At 35.7% G+C, this 21634-nt stretch overlaps 1 protein-coding gene across 12 annotated transcripts in view; it reads right to left on the bottom strand.

The window, feature by feature from the left end:
* dop (microtubule-associated serine/threonine (MAST) protein kinase dop) overlaps window positions 1-21634 on the bottom strand; it is a 1172801-nt gene that overhangs the window by 113015 nt on the left and 1038152 nt on the right. The window contains exon 1 of one of the 12 annotated variants that reach the window (XM_081761427.1): window positions 17635-17702. The exons of the other annotated variants lie outside the window; for them this stretch is intronic. Coding sequence (XP_081617553.1) covers window positions 17635-17697 — 63 coding nt within the window. The 5' untranslated portion in view covers window positions 17698-17702. Of the gene's footprint in view, window positions 1-17634; window positions 17703-21634 lie in introns of those variants that run through there. 12 annotated transcript variants of the gene reach the window in all.

Here is a 21634-nt window from a genome sequence, read left to right on the forward strand (position 1 = left end):
CCAAAATTAGGAAAATATACATTAACATATACATATTTTGAAGATTTTCAAGACCCTTATCTTCAAAACATTTTGAAGTTTCAATCTAAGAAAACATTGCACTATCGAATTTCTGTACAAATTCTTAACTTTAGTAGACAAACGACACAATTCAAAGTCATCTACTTTTCTAGGGATGCGCACGAGACGAGTCGAGACAGGATTTTCCTAACAACATTCAAGCCGAGACACGGCTCTTCCAATAGAAAAATATACATTTTTCGAGTCGAGACATCACTTTTACAGCACATTTTCGAGACGAGACAGCCACAAACATTGTCTCGTGAGCATCCCTATACTTTTCAGCATAGCGAGTAGAAGATTGACATTGCTGCACATTAACATAAACAGATAAATTGCACAATTGCGTCCTTGGTGAGAGAGCGAAGGTTTGCGATGTTTTTGCACAAAACTAGTCTAGCCCTTTGGACCATTATCAAGATCATAGTCCAATAAGGGTCATTTTTGTGTGCTATTTTTCTATTAAAGCTACAAATAATAGAAACCTTAAATACAAGGGAAAGTAAACCAGATTAATTCGTATCATCCAAACAGTCTAATTTCAGATTGAAAGAATTTTTGCAAAATCAAAAGAGAAAATTAAACAAAAATAAACAAATAAGAGAAACTTCCAAGCCGTAAACAACCCATTGGTGTTTACCGTTGACACATGCTTCATTCAACCTTCACCGCCCTCACAAGTTACACAATCTTCATGTAAAGACAATTACAACCTGCAACGGGAATTGCAAACACCTGGCAACCTTGAGGTTATCTTCATTACACAAAAAAGTAAACCATATGTAGTGGTAGAGTTACAGTTAGAAGAAGCAACGAGACATTTTCTACTCTACTGGTAGGACAATGCACTCACTGTGGAATCGTTCTTCAACGGAGGAGATCTCAAGAACATACCGATACCAGCTTTTCAAGGTCTGAAGCTTGCGACTTACTTTTATGCACAAACTCCCTCGTCTTTTAAGGGTCTTCACTACAACGAAATTAAACTACCACTAATTTTAGAGTTTTTCTGTAATATCTTCAAAAGAAATAAAAATATCCAAAAAACAGAAACGTAGTTAACTAGACAATACGATTTTGCATGTGATACCTTTACCACAATTCACCTATCTGCTTTTGGTATGCCGCTATCCACAAAACCCGCAAAAAAATGCTAAATCAATCTTCTGTTCTAAATCGGGTGATAACGGTATCACATGCAAAATCGTATTGTCTAGTTCACTACGTTTCTGCTTTTCGAATATTTTTTATTTGTTTTGAAGACATTACAGAAAAACTCTAAAATTAGTGGTAGTTTAATTTCGCTGTAGTGAAGACCCTTTAGAGCTGGTAACTCATTTAATTTTCGTTTCTTTTGCAAGTCTTTTAGTCATCTGATTTGAATGTGGATTGACTAACGTTATGCTGTCTCTCGCCAAAATATTTAACATCTATCTACAAGAGATAGTGAAAATAGAGCCTATATAATGCAGACGCCATTTCAGTAGGAGGTAGAAAGATTAGGTGTATACGGTTTGCAGATGATACGGTGCTTGTTGCGGAATCTGGAGACAGAATCAATAAGATGTTAGAAAATGGGGCCGCGGTGGCTCAGCGACAGAGCGCACACCTCTGATGTGCAGGATCTCTGCTTCAATCCCAGCCCATACCAAGTGGGTTTTGTGGTGAACAAACACCGTGAATGTGTGAGTTTTCTCGAGGTTCTTCACTTTTTCCTCACATTCCACAGTTTCACTGATTATCATTACTGACTCCCTTAGTCTCAGAGCATAATTGTGAGACGTTAAACTCCAGAAATTGTTTCAATAATGATGTCGAATACTGTAACCAGTGCTCGATTTTCTGGAGGGCTTTTGCAAACAAGGTAAGAGGGGGAAATAGTTTTCATTGAAATTTTTATCGTAAAATTAACGACGTTTCTTCACTTATTTTTGATTCTGGAAGCCTCAAGGAAAAGAGAAGTGAATTTGTCAGATTCTCCCAGAATTCTTGCCCAACGACTGGCTCTCCACAATTGTTTTTACTCATTGTTTGTTTTCTAGGATTACCATCAGAAAACAAATTTATTGTAGGCAGAGAAACTAAGAATTTCAGGTTCAGCTTGCAACTGCTGTGTGGGCTAATTCACAAGTCATTGACTTGAGAGGCATTTTGTGGAGAAAGGATATTTTTTTTTCTAATTGTTCTATATCGTAAATTTATTTTTAAATTGCAGAAAGTATTTTCGGTGTTAAACAGGAACTAATTAAAAATAATTCCTGTCCGTTATGAAGAGGCTACTACAGCGTTGAGGAAAAGAGGATCATCCATGCCCATTTCTGAGGGTGTTCTTGAAAGGGGGAAGGGGTTCTGACCCGTAATCGTACAGATATTTTTCTGGTCACACACACACACACACACACACACACACACACACACACACACACACACACACACAAAAAAAAAAAAAAAAAAACTGTTCGTATTACGGAAATGTATGTTCAGGAAGGTTTTCCTGTAGTTAGTTAATATTATAATTGTCGAGCGTTTGCCTCTGGTGCATGAGGTTCTTGGTTCAATCCCAGCTAGCGCTAAGTGAGCTTTGATGTGGACAAATACCGTGTGCGTGGGCTTTCTCCGGGTTCTCCCGTTTCCTCCCTGTTTATTTATTCTACCATTTCATTCATTTCTCATCATCACCATCTTCTTTATCCTAGCTGTCATAACCGTGGAACGTAAATATAACAAAGGTATTACGCAGTATTCTTGCCAGAAATTCAAAGTAATTTTACTTAAAATCTTGCGATAAAGGAAGTATTTACAACAAATTTAAATGCATATTAAACTACTTCTTTCTTGGTCTGCTGTTACAAGACCCACATTTTCCGTAAGCTGCAACAAGTGAGATTGAATTTTGAGACGGAAGACTTACAAAAAGAAAAAAAAAACTTTTTAATTTCCTGAACAGTTCACAGCTACGTAACACATGACAAAGTTAGATCAACATCGATGCGAGAACAGTTTGTTGGCTTCGTGAATGTGAAAACATTTCTAAACCATTACGTTCACACTACTCTGTTCTTCAACCTTGATTGGAAGAGGCCATTGAAGACACAGCAAGAAATAGTCTTTCACAGTTCACTTCACAGAGTTTCCAAGTTGGCACCAGAAAGACCTACCAGGTGTGCTTGTTCTGGCGAACGAAAGGTGATTCTGTGTCGAGTGTGGAAACAATAGGTGAAGTAATATGCGAAGGCAGATCCGCAAAATCCTTAACTCTTGCACAGTAGTTTTGTCTAAAAATATAACATTTGAATTAAACGGCGAGAATAAAACCATCTCTTACGTCATATACTGTTGTTATTCAACGAGTAAAATTCAACGAATAAGAATTCCAACTTTTGTCTGTAAGCACTGAAAGTAAAGATGGGCACGAGTCGAGCTAAAACTCGACTCGATTCGAAACCCTACTCGAATTCGACTCGCGTTTCAAGTCAAAGGTAATTTTCTCGAGTCGAGTTCCGAGCCGAGACACTGTTTCCGAGGTCGAGTTTGATAAGTGGCACGATCGTTCAGCTCGTTTTACCTTATTTTGAAATCATGGCCTGATTAGAGTAAAAAGCGAAAGCCATGTGAAATGTAAGCAGTAATGTGGAATACTTTTAGTGTTGCTCACGACAGGGGACATTTCTCGCATCTCGTCTCGTCTCGATAATCATACAACAGATTTTTTTATAACGAGATAGCCTCGAATGTCGTGAGCACCAATATAAGTATATACTGTGGTTCATGCCATCAAGGCTCAGACCTGAACGGTCGAATTTTTGAGCCCAAGCAGAAGCCCAACCCGGGTAGTGATGTCAACCGGCTCGGCTCGGTTCAACTGAGCGCACAGCTCGAGCCGGATCGGTTGGAACGAGCCACCGACTTGAGCCGGCTCCGTTGAAACGAGTCCATGGGCTCGGTTCGACTCAGCTGAATTGATCCGATAGCTCGAACCGGCTCCGTTCAGATGAATCATAAGCTCGGTGTGTTTCAACTTGGGTGAGCCATCGGTTGGAGCCGGCTCACTTCTCGGTTCGGCTTGATAGTAAATGAGCTATGAGTTGAGCAGCTCGAGCCAGTAAAGCCGAGCAGTTTTGAACATGTTTGCTCCCGGCACCCTATAACTTTTAACAATTTTTTGGCTCGAACCCGAACACTTGCTCCTCCGAAACTGAAATTCAGAACCTCGTGAACGATGTCCTTGGATTCTGAAGACTTCTCGACAACCGATACCAGCAGTCAGCTAGTTATCATTATTCAGATACAAGCCGCCTATCTTTCATGGTTATACACGGTGTTAATAATAATAATAATAATAATAATAATAATAATAATAATTTTTCCTCTTATTACCACTTCTCAATATTTAACGAAATTGATTGATTATATTGTTACAGAACATGCTTCAATCTTGAGAATGTCATACTAGGACCTACGGCGCAGTCCAGCAATCCATAGTGAAGAGATACTGCTAAATGTTCTAAATGAAAATATTTAAGCGTAAGTGAAATGAGATTTCTTGCACGAAAATCTTACATTCAATTGTTTGAAGACGAAGGTGATACGTCATTTCCGTCCACTAGTCACGATCAAAGTTTCTTTTGTTATTTACGGACTGTATAAGAGACCTGAATCTCCCGCAGAAATGGAATACAAATAAATATTACGTATTTTAGACACAGGACTGACGTCCAAGAATAAATGAAGGATTATGATCCATTATTTCTACAATTCCCTATCCAGAGTCTAAATATGAATTCCAAATATGTTTATTACTCTTCTTCTTTAAATCTCTAAGTTCGGCTTTCTAAAAATGTCGAAGATTATATGAGGATAGTGAGTTCTTTCTATCCCTATGAGTTCTTGGAAATTTAGTTTTTTTTCTTTCTTTTCTTTTTTAATAGAAGATGACGTCAATTTCACAAACACTGGCAAATTTCCTACGATTCATGCTCGTCGCCAGAATGTGTTTCTTTGCGTCTTGCAGACAAGGATTTTTAAAAGATCTTTTGAAATAATTTGAAATGACTTGTTCTTCTGTTGTAATACCAAAAAAAAAAAAAACGAAGAGAGAAATTTACTTAGTTTGGATATAACATTTCTTCAAGCAAATATAAGAGAACTTTCATAATAATACCGGTATAGAAAACGTGTCACGCCCAAACCTCAAGTTCTAATTTGTGTGTGCGCGCGTGGGTATATTACATATTATACACACACACAATTACAATTCACAGCTACAGCTTTCTCTGGAGGCGAACTATAGTTGATGAAATAAATTAAAAAACATTCGCATAAAGTTGATTAAGAAAAATGCCTGATATGTATTGAAAGTATGTTATATTTGTAATTCAATGTAGCATTCAATTTTGTCTAAACCTGGCGAGAAATCTACACATAGTTCCAATACAGTAAACTTCAATTTACACTTAGTGCTAGTGTAGCCCATGAGACTGTGATTTAGAGCTGTTTCATCTCGCAAAGTACAAAAGTTTTATTTATTTATTTATTTTTTGTGATTCGAAGCTCAAGAGAACACGAAAAATGTACGAATGAAATGTGAACTGTAAATACAACACCTACAATTAAGAAAATGAAATTACTGTACTATTTTTTTTTCATTCCACCATTTCATTCCTTTGTCATACAGGACAACTCATTTTATTTATCTTTCTTACGTAAAATAATTCATAGTGCAATAGATTCAGAATACTTATCAGAAATCAAACTTCACGTTTCATATAGAGCAACGAGACCCCATACTGGCATATCCCACCTTTCAAGGCATTGAATGGCATCGCCTGTCAAAAGATGTGTTTATTATATCATAAGATGTCAGAAGGGCACCCAAAGATAGACATTTTCAGTTATGGAGAAAGTTTTATTCTAAATAAATGAGCTATATAGCGGGCTATATCTATCTTAAAGTATAAAACATGTATTTTGCTATCGTTTCATTATGTTATTGTACGTGTATTTTAAAGTGTATTATCATACAATGACGGAAAACTTTAAATTACACATTTGACTGTTGTTTCCGACAGTCTTCTTTAGCCTACACGGCATAACCCTGGGACGTAAAACTGAAATATTTTATTACGTGCTTTGCGTATCTCCAAACGTTGATAAATGTTATTTATTTTGTTCGTACAATCGCGCTGTCAATTTGTAGTTTAGTGTTGAATCCTATATATATGAATGATGTAACACTAATATCGTGTTCGAGATCTAAGACGGGTGAACTAGTGTTGCCAACGAGACTCGTATTTTTTTTTATTTTTATTTTTTTTTTTTTGTTTCGTTTCATATTCTCGTCTCTAACTTAATAAGGTAATTGGAGCCTCTGTAGCTCAGTGGTAGAGCGTTCATTTCTGCTGCATGGCGTCCATCATTGGATCCCAGCTGGCACCAAGTGAACTTTATGATGGATAAACACCGTGTGTGTGTGGGTTTTCTCGGGATTCTCCCGTTTTCTCCCACTTTCTTTATTCCACTATTTATTTCCTTCATCACCATCTCCTTTAGCCTAGCCGGCATAACCGTGGGACATAAAACTTAAAAGATTTCATTTCAATTTCATTTTTAATAAGATAACTTTCGCCCCGTGGACAACATTAATCAAAAAGCAATTTGGAAAAAGAGTTGAATTCAGAGATGGTGAACTGGGGTCTAAAAAGCTAAATATAACAAAAAAGAGCCAATGTGACGTCACAGTACCCAATGAAAGTCATAATGCTGGCTGAAGATATTAGTGGAATGAAGGCCACTGTCGATAAAAAGTACCAATAAATACAAAGTTAGCAAATGAGAAGGTTTGAACTAAATTCAAATTTATTCGAATAGCGAATAATTAAAATAATAATTCGAATATTCAAAACGAATACTTGAGTAACATGAGAACAAATATTTGGGTAATTTTAATGGCATTAATTTGAACCTACTCGTTGTATGTCCAATGCATTCGAAGAACATTAATCTCGAAATTTTTTTCAGGTTCTCCCAGAGACTGCCATTAAAGGTAGATTACACGAGTCATCTTTCTTTTCAGAACATCTCGTCTTGGCATATACTAAGAAAAAGAAAAAAGGAAAAAACTTGAACAAAGAAAATGAAATGAAATAATTTTTTTAAATTTTACGTTCCACGGTTATGTCTGTTAGGCTAAAGCAGACGGTGATGATGAGAAATGAATGAAATGAAGAAAGTAGAAGGAAACGAGAGAACCCGAGAAAACCCCCACACACGGTGTTTGTCTACCGCAAAGCTCACTTGGCGCGAGCTGGAATCGAACCAAGAACTCCATGCACCAGAGGTGAACGCTATACCACTGAACCACCGCGGCCCCGAGAAAAGATAAAGAATAACCTATACACTAATGGCTACTTAATCACGAACAGAATTTACATCTTCTAAAAGAGATAAGCGTGTTCAAGTTTGACTTTCTTAACAGGATATAAATGTCACTACAAATGTACACCCTATATTACATACATCGTTAAACTTAATACAGACGAACTACTATTCCATGGTAAGAAAAAGCCCGTGTGCGTTTACTTTACTTAAACAGCCAATCAAAACGTTTCGCCATCTTAGAACACATCGATTGCAGAGCCTTTAGAGCTTCAAATGCCTAAGCTTCTGTTCTACTCACATACACAGATATGCATTTGAAGTTTCTGACCTCTTTAGAATCCTTTTCTAGCTATGACCACATTAGAAAAAAAGATCAATATTAGACCAACTCTGGTAGGTTACCCTGTTTCCTTCTCCGGCGCTTTTTCTAGGCGCGACAGCTGTCACGGCGTTTGTCAACATTTTAGCTCACTGGAATGTTGCCAATTTCACTTCTAGGTATTCATGCAGTAGAAAGCTCCCTGCGCAAATTCATTTTTTTTTAAGAAAAAAGATTTTGATCACGCCATTGCTAACTTAGTTATTGCTACTTCCGGGTGTATTGCTTGGAATTTGACTGTTGAGTCACTTGCACTTGGCAAGCTTCGTTTGATTTTTTTTTTCTTTTTTGGTCTATGGGGAAACCTGTAAGAATGGGAAAGTATTGCACCCACTTGAAACTCCTACAATATTCTACACAAAATGGCAATATTTTAGAGTAGTTTACGTTTACTTTTCATATCTGTGTCTCTGAATTTCCCAAAGTTAATTATTCCATCAGTACGGACAAATAATAATAATAACCAGTTGAAAATGCTCCAAGAGCATTACCAGAAAGAACTTTAAAAAAAAAATGGAGGAGGAAGGATAACTGTGATTGTTTCTACATGTAAAAGTAAATCTTTTTATCCGCACCTTCTTCTCTTACTCGCAAAAAAAATCGCAAAATATCATCTCTCTATTAGTCACGGTTCCCGAGATATGGCTTCTTAAATCTCCCAAAAAAACGAACTTTTTTGGCCAATATCTGAGGAACGACGTCCAGTTAGCCAGTGGCCACCGGTTACTATTTGGTACCAAAATGTTCACCATCCTCTTAGGTGTTGATCAACATCAATATGATCTCTCTATGACTTAGTTCCCGAGATATGGCTCCTTAAATCTCCGGAAATCGTAACTATCTTTTGGCCAATACCTCGGAAACGGTATGAGTGACGCGGAAAATCCCATCAGATAGTTTTTGATAGTCTATGGAATGGGAGGCTCAAAATTGAGAAAAACATCGCAAATAACAGACAGACAGACACGACACCACACACACACATTATATATATATATATATATATATATATATATATATATATATATATATATATATATATATATAGAGAGAGAGAGAGAGAGAGAGAGAGAGAGAGAGAGAGAGGGAGAGAGAGTATTCAGTAACGAATCTTTTAAGTTCATCGAAAATCATTATTAAACATATTTCAGAATGTTAATAGAAGTATGAAACGCAAAATAATGGGATAAAATTTGCCTTTCATAAAACACGGAAGAAATTAATATACAGGTTATTACAAGGTTAATTCCTCCCATTGTGATCCATACTGCTGCAATATCTAATGTCTTGTATGTTCATCTTTGCTATGCATAGTTTCGATTTTGACTCGAAGGGTTCAAAATTTTGCTGTAATTACCAGGCATCGAGAAAAAGTAGGGAGTTACCTAAATAAAAAGGAGGGGGGGGGGGCATGGACTTGATTTCATGCAGTTTGTGATCGTTTTTTTTTTTCATTACCTTTGTCTAGCGACCAACTGTGATTGATAAGTAGGTAAGATTTATGAGTCATGCAAAGAAATTGTAGTTTGCGATCAAACAGTGACCGGGTTCTTAAACTAAATTCGTGGAAAGGAGACGTCAATGAACCAGTTGTCAGATCTATAGTTCTTTAAACGAGTAGTTGTAAAGTGCCGCAAACAAATAAGTAAATGAAAATGTGCTAGTTGCTACGAATTTCTTACCAAAAAATTCAATGATAGTCAGGAAGCTGGTAAAGATATTATATCGCGATACAGTACATACGATAAGAACTTATTTTTGTAAATGTGTGCTTCTACACAGATCTAGAGAAAATATCACAATATCTCCAATTAAATCAAGCATACTCTTCCGTAATGTTCTTGTGAAGTGCTCATCTCCCCGTCTGTTCTGAAATCAATGAACTGAACAACAGGCTGGTAGCCAGCCCAAAAATGTAGGGTGGGGGGGGGGGGTATCCAACCATATTATAGTTCATTTGCAAGCCTACCGTGAACATTTTAGGGGGCCAACAAAAATTTAGGGGGAGCGCCCCCCCCCCCTATACCCCTGTGGATACGTACCTGCTGATCAGCACTAGTATGGTCTTATCTTCCTCATGTGTTAGTGGTTTAGGATTTCCATTAAACTTTCCTTCTCTTGCTCTTTTCTATCAAGTAAGTATTGGCAGCCTGATCCAATTGATTAATCACACAATTAATAAGCAAATTATGTGTCCCTAATGAATGGAAGTTTTCGTATATTTGTATGTAACTAGCTGAACCTGCGCTATTTACACAGCCCAGAGTTCTAATATGAGCGTGAATCTCCTTCCCGCTTCTCACTATATCTGTACAAGTCCCTTTACGGACACAAGTAAAGGACAGAAAGATTCTCAAAGGGAGTGGATTGCTATAGACAAACATATAAATGTAGTATTTTAATATATAGAATGTTGGGGGGAGTTTGTGGAAAACCTGGATAAGTGATAGATCATACCAAATGCAAATATTTTTTCTTATTATTTCATATCTGAGTACGCCTCATTGTGAGTCCACAAGCCTTCGAACTTGCCAGCTTGCAATAGGTTTTGTCATTCAGAATAAAGCAACGCGCCTGCAATGTCCATCAACCCGCTACACGTAGCTCCTCTGCTGGTTGCCTTTTACAAGGGTATCAACCTTTACGTCTAGTGACAATATTAAACTAATAGTCAAAACGACGCCTAAAATGTGGAACAGAAAAATATATACTTTTTTTTTTTTTTTTTTAATGAATGAGAACTGTCAAGTCTACACAAAATTTGGATTCGACCAGCGAAAACGGATTCGACATCGGCAAGTTTCAAGCACTTGTGGTTTTCGAGATCTTTCTGGCCACAAACATATAAACATGACACTTTAATATGCAGATTGCCACAAACATATAAAATCTAGCATTATAATATATAGATAGTATGTAATACTTATTTTGCTTTATTTACTTTTTTCAATAATCTTTAAGAGATTCAGGGCTTATTCAAACTATGCAGATGAATTATTTACCACTCATAGAAACCCCAAATACTAAAGCCTCAACGGTGATTAGCAGGAAAAAATGTTTTTGATTTTCGTACCGCATAGAATTTTTGACTGTTTTCTAGGAAGGCTCCACAATGGCGACATATAATTATAAAGCCACAATACACCACTCGACGAGAGCAATTCTTGTATTATAAGTTCAAGAATTTCTTCAGAATCCTCATTTATGTTCAAACTGTCAGAATTCCTGCTAATTACGAACAGTATCAGAAACTTTCACTAGTAGAAAAAAAAACTCATTTTGTGTATCAAACTTCATAATATATAGAGAAGGATAAACAAGTAACCAAAATTAAAGGCGCCTGAATCTTTTCTTTCTTTTTTCTCATTCGTACAACAAATATTGTTCTATGCAATTAATTAAAATTTCAGAGCAATATGCTTCCATTCAGTGTTTTAAGAAGCTTGAACAGAAAACGTGCTAATAAGCATACCGACTAAACATTCTCGCTCCAATTTCTTAAATAATATTTTCCGACAAATTGAAGCGTTGTTAGCAAAATATTTACTTACAAAATATGAACAAAATTGCCTTAGGTGTTTTCGAGAAAAATTGTTTGAAAAATCACCATTGGGAGTAAACTACCCCTTGTGATTCTTTAACAAGAAATCAAGAAAGTACAAGGAAACGTCAGCATATCTGCACAGTTGCTACAGTTTAAAAAGTATGCTCTAGGGAAACGACTGGCGAGTAATGGACGCAAATCTGGGAGAAGTAAAATATTTTAGAAACTGAGTAGCGCTTTTTCTTTTTAAGAACAGCTTCTTACTCCAGTTTTTTTTTATATTATAGTTCAACATTCATAAATGTGATAGCAAAACTAGATATCGTTTTACCATAAAGTAGATTTTGAGGAGACGCAACTTTGCATTGAACTTCATGCAGAATTGTGGTAACCGGGTAGCATTTTACGATAAAATATAAGGAGTGCACTGTCATTTACTCAGCTGATAAAAAGATGAAATAACATTACCAAATGATAACGAATGAAAGAGATAATTCAATGTCTTCCTTTATGTGCAGTTTGGCTTAAGTCACTATGAATAAGAAGTGTCTGAATTCAAATATGCATCGCAGTTGATCATACTGTATTAAATTAAAAACGATAAATACCGTACGCTCGTATTTAAAATCCCATTTAAAGCATTATTTAATCCCACAAGTATTGACTTTTCCTTAGTACTAACTCATTTTGTCGTAAGCAAATAGGCTGTTGATGTACTAAAGTTCGACCTCCATTTTCTCAGGAAGATGATTTATTCTGCAAGTTTCCTGTGAAGTTTTAACAAAATTACTCTTGCAGCATAAGTTATTTCCCCACAGGAAATCGAAATCTGGTCTCTCTCATTAAAAGAAAAATTATCATTGAAGCACGATGTATATATAAGGAGTAAATGTAAATATGTGTATTATATTAAAATGTAAATAATAAGTGTATTGCGTGTCTAATAAGTAAATAATTACGTAAAATAATTAATTACACACATTATTTGTTGGGTCCTTTAGTACGAGATGCATCTCGAACATCTTTACCAACAGTATTTTCAAAAGTAACGAATATAGCATATATATCGATCCAAAATCCATAGCCCATGTATGTTACCTAACCGGAAGATAAATGTGTCATGCAAACGATTTTATTACCGTGCATTTCTCTTCGTACTCACTTCAAGCCAGTTATCTAACAAGAAAGAAAGAAAGAAAAAAGACTCAAATAAGGAAATCATTTCAATTTCAATATCACGTAATATGGATATGAAAATTAAATAGCCTGGATGGATCTCAAACTGTCTTACAAAGGAACATAGTAACCAAACCGGCAAAAATAAAAAAAATAATTTAAAAAAAAACGCAAATACGAAAACTGACTTTAAGATATGTAATGTATCAGGACTATAAGTAACAAAAATAATTTCCCTCTTACTTTTTTTTTTCTGCTGTTGAGGTAACACACAGTTAAGTTTATTCTTTAATGTTAGCAACGAAAAGGCTGAAAAATCAGAAAAATGCGTATCACTCTTCGAAATGGCTTTCTATTTATTATCATCATTGTTTTATTGTTCACGTCTGTGCGCTGCAAGCTTTCACAATGAAAAATAAAATACAAAGAACACGATAACGTCACGTCTAAGAATGTTGTACAGAAAAAAAATCATTTGATTCTATCACTTTTTTTTTGTTTGTTTGTTATAGAAAGCTCCACTCCAAAAGTCATTTTCCATACTTAAAAAAAGTAGTCCTAGCCTCGCCCCAATGACTATTTGGATAATTATTACTCATTAGATACTCAAATGACACAAGTGATAGCTATCGGTGAATTGTAAACGAAACATAAACTTTTAATTTAATAATAATAATATAGCTCTACATTCTCCCTGAAGTATTTAGAATTATATTCAAATATCAAGTCTTCTGATATTGGTTTCTTGTATTAATTGTGATCTTATGTGTTTCAACAAAGATAGAAAAGAAAATACCTTTCTTTCACAGAAAGGTGCTGTATAGGAAAGCTGAAGGTAAACGTCGGTCCAGTAATAGTAATTGGTTCTGTTCCTATGACACTAGTAATGGTTTTACAATTGTAGTCTTCATCTTGTGTAGAAAGAAAGCTCCCGTATCTTGTGGAAAAATATAGAGCAGATACTTGTGATATCTTATATACGCCCAGGAATGGACCAATGCGGGTGTCCATCGAGTCTAGATCCCCAAAACACTTCCTAACTCAATATACATGTGTACACTTTATTGATGAAACTGTAATTGTTTAACAGGGAAACGTTTGATTTCAAACTTCATCTGTACTCTTTCTCTTATAAAAACAATCTAGTTCTATATATATATTTGCCCCCTTCCAAATCTCGGACCCTTACCAACAAAATATTCTAAATGCATGTCTGTATAGGCTTATCCTTAGTTTATTTGCAGTCAGTAATTTTAACAGTAAATTTTTATTCCGGAAGATTATAAATGTGCACCGTAGTTCTTATCTTATTAATTTAGTTAGATATATGCCACCTAGATAAAGAAGTTTTTTGGCACTAATCTTTGCCTAAATACTTACAATAAACTTTACCTGTAAATTTTTCGATACCCCCTTCTATTCACAATAGAACTAAATCAATTTCTTTACCGACATGTTTGGCAGAATAATCTTCAACACAACACTGTTATTTTTTTAATATAGCTACAGAATCAGAAATCCATTGCTACTAGAGGAGGTTATACATCAGAATATGTAGAACGCATTGTAGACTTTTTTGTTTTATACGAATGCATTACATGGATGATGTACCACGTACATAGAAAAAAAAAAGAAAACAAGTTACCATTACATATCCATACGACCATCCAATCATTACAACGCCTGATTCGCTACTGATTGTTCTTGCTGCTACGGAACACTAGCACACTCCGGGCAAAAGAGGCGAGATACTTGTTGCAGCTATTTGCACATGTAATCGACAATAACGACAAAACCCGATTGCACGTATGCTCGAACACAATTTCCACTCGTGAATTGATAGACATTCAAACCTAATCATAAGGATCTTGAAGAGGTGCGAAACTGTACAGGAAAACATCAGACATATACACTTGATTATGATTTTACTGAACTGATGTTATCAAACTGCTACTTGATAAATTAGAATGTCACTTGAGGAAAGAAAAGAAAAAAAAAGGAAAAAACCGGTTTCGTTATGTGCTGGAAAGAAAATGAACTTCAAAAGCAGCATACACGTTATAACACACCTAGCAGCGCTGGTCTTATCACAACTGTAAGTTGTTTCATAAAACAATTATTGCTACATAAAAACGTTCTGCTATATCGAGACAAAACGCCAGCCATAAAAGGACAACTAGTATTGGCTTTAAGTAGCACTAGCTTGGAATCAAGTCTTTTATTTTGTTTCTACCTACAGACAAAATATATTTTGCCCTTCACTTTAAAACTTTTTTCGATTTATTTTATACTTGATTACATCCCATTCACCTGCTGCCAGACATAGCCACTATGACTTATGGCAGCGTTTCCCAACCTTTTTCAACTTGCGGCACACTACGGGTGTAACTTGAATTATCGCGGCACACTCATAAATATCATTATTACTATTTGTAAATAGAAAATACTGTGGTAATTTTTTTGTGATTACTGATCTCCTTCTTACAGAGAAGAAAGCTTGACCATTTGTTTTTCCCCGTGGCAAATCATTATGCTTATTTTTGTTCCAATTTAAAAACAGATAACAACTGCAATGAATTATTGGACTCAGGTTTTTAAAAATACACTTTCTGTTTCGAAAACTGTATCCAACCTTTCACTAAGAAGGAAGATCACTAAATAACGAACGAACAAACAAATCTCTTGTATATTTAAAACGCAAGTATAGGTAATTTGTATGCATGATTGCTTCGTTGAAAGGATTGAGTGATATTTTAAAATATCAAGTTACGATATAGTCTGCAACAATAAATAAGCAATAATAATAATAATAATAACAAATACTTTTTGTCAACATTAAAAATGTACAGAAAAGTTACAAACAATTAATTAACATGGTTAATATCCCATTTTTAAATATTATATGGAGATTAGAATTCTTAGTTAGTAATGTAACAATTTTTCAATAATATCTATTGAAGGTTACAATGGTATAATAATAATATATACAGGTTACATTTTTTCAAAAATAAGTAAAACAAGTTGGTGCACGAAACAAAATTAATGTGCAACTTGAGCTTGATGTTTTTTTTTGTTTTTGTTTTTGTTTTTTGATAAGCTTCTTCAATTGTGGACGGATAGATGATAAACACATCCTCGTATTGTGTTCCAGAGTTAACAGTTGTGACCTGTTCCTACATTTGATTGTGTTCATTGCAGAAAATCCTGCTTCACTTAAGTAGGATGTAGAAAAGAGAATGAGAACTTTCACAGCTTTTGTAGAAATAACTGGATATTCTCTCTGAGTGATAGAGCTTCAAACCTTCATCATTTCTCACATCGACCAATTCACTTTCTTCCTGACATTTAATTCTGTTGACTATAGGACAGAAGGCGGAAAAGGGACCCGCACCCCGTCAAATGAAGTCAAGCATAGGAAAATACTTCTCAACATTGGTGTGTATGAGGTTCCGGCAAACAAAATTTTGTTTCCGACATATCTGCTACACAGTAATATATTTACAATAATATATTACAATTACAGTATTTTTTCGTTGTAATGTGAAATACAAATATACATTTTTTATGTCTTGCAATTTGGTTGCTATAGAATTAATATTTTTGTTTCGATTTCCTCGCGGCACACCAACGGCTCTTTCGCGGCACACCAGTGTGCCGCGGCACACCGGTTGGGAGATGCTGACTTATGGCCTAAAGCCACCTTACGTCTAATCACAACGCCCAGTTAACGTTCATTTTGTGTGCCACGAACAACAAAGTAGAATCACAATTGAATGAAATAGGTTTTTATCAAGCTTATGTTAAACGTTTGAATAATGCACCCGTACAATGACTAAGATGCTATCACATTTGTATTAAGGCGCAGAAGATTCTGGCTTCAAAACTTACAGCATCTTTTCCAAGACAACTCATCACTACTTAAAAAAAAAATGGACTCTGAGATAAATTATGTACTTACTATTTGGTGAAAGCCTAGAGACAAGTTTGCTTTTCAAATAAAAGTATGCAAACATAATTTCAAACTTCTTATTCACCTAGGAATCGGCGGCTCATAAGAACTTATTATTTGCAGTTTTTAACCTTAGCTTCATGCCACAGGGTTATGTTCTGAAAGCTAATTAAATAGTGGATTATTACCAGGAGTCAAATTCTGATATCACTGGGAGGAGGAAGCATGCTGGATCAGTGGCAGAGAGCTTACATTTGGTGCGTGAGGTTCTTGCTCCGGTCCCGGCCAAGCAAGTTTCTTGCCAACAACATCGTGTGCGTGAGATTTATCGAGGTACTCCCGTTTTCTTCCACATTCCCATTCCACCAATTCTTCCCTCATCATTCGCTTGTCTTAGTCATAGTCTCCCTTAGCCTAAAAGGGTATAATCGTGGGACGTTGAACTGAAAGATTTCTAGTATCAACTGCTGGAATCTAAGAAAGATAATTAATTTTGTGGCATATGGAACTCGAATTATAGCAACGGGACTGCGGTGGCTCAGTGGTAGAGCGTTTTTCTTTGGTGTATGGGATTCTTGGTTCGATTCCAGATCGCTCCAAGTGAACTTTGTGGTGGACAAACACCGTGTGTGTGGGTATTCTCGGAGTTCTCCCGTTTTCCTCCCACATTCTTCATTCCACCATTTCCTTTATTTTCTCATCATCACCGTCTTCCTTTAGCCTAGCCGGCATAAGCGTGGGACGTAAAACTTAAAGATTTTATTTCATTTTTCGAATTATAGCTATTATCGCCCTTAATCTTAAGATACTGTTTTATGTTTACTTCTGCCTTCTTGGTTCATTAAGGAAGCACTCCGCAAAGGTGTCTCATGTGAGAGATATGCCCCTTTCTAGACTATTTGATCTTTATTACAGGCATAACGTTATGGGAAACATGTGGTCTAACTTTGTGAACCAAACACTCGTTCCTTGTCTAATTTTATAAATGTTATCTTCAAAACTTGCTGAGAAAACTATTGTCTTAATTTTATATTCGAACATAGTTCCAACAAACTTCAGTGAGAGCATCTGTGGACGGAACGCCTTCCGTCACATTTTCAAATGTTTATACAACATGATCCAATAAAAAAAAAAAAATCCATACATCACCTTGTCGGGAACAAGAGCAAACTGATTGATTATCTTCATGGTCAGATAGTTCAAGTAGTTCATATTGGATGCACTATTAAAGAAAAAAAGCCACTTTAAGTTGATTGATGTCCTCACAAATAAACCCAAATACAAATAAAACTCTTCCGCTAAAGGTTGGAGGGCGGTGACACTTCATGTAATGACATCTCATTTAAAAGATTCAGTCTACTTCTGTAATAAGTTCTAAGTTAAGGGACTAGAAGTGTAATCTCCAAGGCCAATGACCTTCGACACCAACTGATATCTACTTTATTAACGAATATAGCCATTATCATTATTATTTTCTATGACTTTTCCAAATACACGTCCTTTATTTACAACATACACAGATGTGACCCGTTCGGTGTTAATATAATATGGCAAACGGATGAGCATTCATTTTATGTTCCACAGTTCACTAAGATGTCAGTGTACGCACAAAACTTCTGTATCTGTGCGTTCTGGGATAACTTTTGTAAAATTTATCCGATTTTAACAAAACTTTGCATAAAACTTTCTCGATACGAAAGAGGTCAAATCAACCCCATATTCTAAATTTTGATATAGTGTGACAAAATGATTTTCCAATACAACTTCGTTAAAATTATTTAATTTTGATGTAATAAGGTACATATTTTCTTGAATTTTCAATCTCCTATCTTGCTTGGGGTTTAAATCAGCAACGACGCTAAAAGAGACAAAAGGGCTGGCGCCCCCTTTCGCCGTCGTCCGCCTCCTACTGCATCCCGAACGTGTTGTAATGTAGGTCAAGATACAAGTATAAAACTATTATTTTGGATAACCAAAAAAAAAAAATATATATATATATATATATATATATATATATATATATATATATATATATATATATATATATATATATAGCCCCCTCCCACAAAATGACTCTGCCCCACTGCATGCTCCCCGCAGGAAATTAAAGCTGGCGTCCTCACTGGTTTAAACTAAGTAAGGATAAGAACTGTGCAACCACAGTTAGCGTGCACAACAGCACTGATTCGTTGTAGAACGGAGACATAAGACATGCATGGTTTTTCAAAGAAATGCACAGTACTATTCCTCTTGCAATGCAGGACCCAATTCTATCAGCCAGAATCTTAAGCTTCATGACTGACCACAACTGTCCAATAATGTTGAAGTCTGTGGAATGGACGGGCCAATGGTTTTGTAATTCATTCCGATATTCATGAAACTATTCCTTAACAGACTGAACAGTGCAAATTGGCGCTTTGTTATCTTGAAAAATCGCGTCCAGAATCACAATCTGGACCATACGATACACGTGGTTACCTAAAACGTAACGTATACGTGATCATTGGCAGTAAAATGCCCAGTAAACATAATCATGAGACCGACGGATTAAGGGATCACAACATTAACAGAGAATTTATCTGCCGTCATATATCATGGCAGGGACTGTACAGCTCGGAGCGTCAACTTCTTTGTGCATTTGCCATACATAAACACAACTTTCTATTAGAAATATAACTCAACGGATCATATTACGCATTTTTATCCATCGGCAGTCGATAACTCTTGATCTCGACAAAATTTTCTTCAAGCTAGAGCGTTAATGTTGCTGATAAGAGAGTTTGCAAATAGCAGCGGATGTTCAGGCTGTGCAGCTCGCGCTGAACTGTGATTGTCACAGCCGGGTATTTCAGATGTTGATTGAGTTCCACAGTCACTTTTGATTGAGTTTCGAGTCTGAAGTCCAGTTTGATTTATCTTCTAGCATTCAATATTTACCAGTTCAACACACACACAGAGGGAAAAAAAAACCGGTACTGGTCCTGTTTAAAACTTTGTTTCTTGAAGACGCAAAAAGAAAAGAAAACAAAACAAAACAAAAATAGGCCAGTTGTAAGTTTTATTACTGGCTTTTACTGCACGCGTTCTTAGGTTTGATTTCCTATTGCATCAGAAATATATTATGCTAATTCTAATATTTTGACTTTTCAAATTCAAAGATCGAACGTCAGAGTGGCATTGCACTTTCTTTACAAGTTAAGGTTATCAGAAGGATGTCAAAGGCAGTAAGCTACCTATTGTTACCGATTTGTAGGCGATATCTTACTTTATTATTACCCTCGATTTTAACAAGTAAACAGTCATATGTACACCACACGAAGGAGTTTGGCTTATATGATGTCATATTTTCTGATATTGAAACTGGAAGTGATGGTAGATGCCCTTTACTTCCGGCCTTAGTAGAGAGATTACCATGGAGGTAGATATATTCTTGAAATAATTGATAGCAGAAGTCTGCTTCTTGCTATCTATTACCGTTATTACTATACAGCGATAAAATAAATGAGACTAGCTGAACCTGCGGTGTCTACTCAGCGGGTCATTCTGATACGACCTCCTTCTCATTCCCTCGCTATATCTGTGCGTGTTTGTTTACACACATAAGTGAAACACAGGACAACTCTCAAAGGGAGTGAATTGCTATAGACAAACATATAAAAGTTGCTTTTAATCTATAGATTTTAGGTTGAATTTGAGGGAAACCTGGAGAGCTGACCGATGATGTCAAATGGATTTTTCCCCCTTATAAATCCATTTCCATTCGCGTATACCTCATTGTGGCTCTTGAGGCCTTAGAAGTTGTCAGCATGCAATAGGTTTTGTCATTCAGATTTAAGTAAAGTTCCTGCAATACCCGTCAACCCGCTCCACGTAGCTCCTCTACTGGTTGCCTAACACAAGGATATAAACCTTAGCTTTGCCCTAGCGACAATGTTAATTAATCTTTTGTTAATCTTATGAGCTCGAACGACCCACAAAATGTTGAATACAATAATAACGTCACTTTTTAAAATTTTTAATGAGAACTGACAAGTCTACACAAAGTTTGAAATAGCCCAGTAAAAACAGCACGTTTCCAGAACTTCTGGTTTTCGGGATCTCATTGTCAAAAGAAATTGGCCACAAGGATATAAGTGGAATTGACCACAAACATATAAACCTAATATTTTAATATACAGATGGTACATATTCTTCGAACGCTAAATCGATTAAAAACACTTCTCGCTTTCTCTTATACTTTCTCTTTTATATAGATCGAAACTTAAACTGAAAACCATAGTAGATTTCTACCACTTTCAGTTTTAGGAGAGAGTGAAAGATGGAGATGAAATTTATCTTATGGCAGACTACTAAATATTTTTCAAAAGCTAAAATATTTCTTTTGCCAGTTTCTCGTAAGTGAAAAGTGATAATGAAATCTAACTTACCACAGTAATAGATAATGTTATTCTACACCCGAAAATACGAATGAGAAGAATTTTCAGTGTTGCCATCCATAGGAATTACAATGTGACCAGAATTTGAATTACCCCAAAATCTACATTATGGCAGCAACTAGAGAAATGAAATCAACGGCAATCGATGACTTATCATGCTGTCTATGTTTCTCTGTAACTACTTTTTAAATAATATTTGTATTTATTTTGTAATAAAGAGTACAAAATAAATAACTTTTAATAAACAGTAGAATTAAATTACTGTAGAATTAAATTAGAATGTACTAACATTCTACATCTTTATAATGAACTAGTTGTTACGAGCATTAGGTTCCACTTGCTGTTTGTTTGTTAGCTTCAACGAATAGCATACACACGAAAAAAAAATGCTAAAACGTGACTTTACTTTGCATATACTTCCAAACACTCCCATCAATCCTGAAACTGAAGTATGAAGTTAGTCACTATTTACACCTTGAACTGAACAACAAACGAAGTCAACAGGCGTGCATGTCGTCACAACACGCGAAATAAAATTCTGATATGTTCATTTATTTACGCAGAACTCACGTAACTGAACTTTTAGAAACATGTGCAGAGTTGAAAGGATCTTCATTGAAAAATATTATAATGACTGTAACCTTCTCTAGATTACAAAGAAACTTTTCAGACAACAAAAACCTTCAAATAACTAGAATAAGAGAACTAAAACA

The sequence above is a fragment of the Thermobia domestica genome, chromosome 6 (assembly GCF_964235325.1).
Source record: "Thermobia domestica chromosome 6, izTheDome1.hap1.1, whole genome shotgun sequence".
NCBI classification, from domain to species: Eukaryota; Metazoa; Arthropoda; class Insecta; order Zygentoma; family Lepismatidae; genus Thermobia; species Thermobia domestica.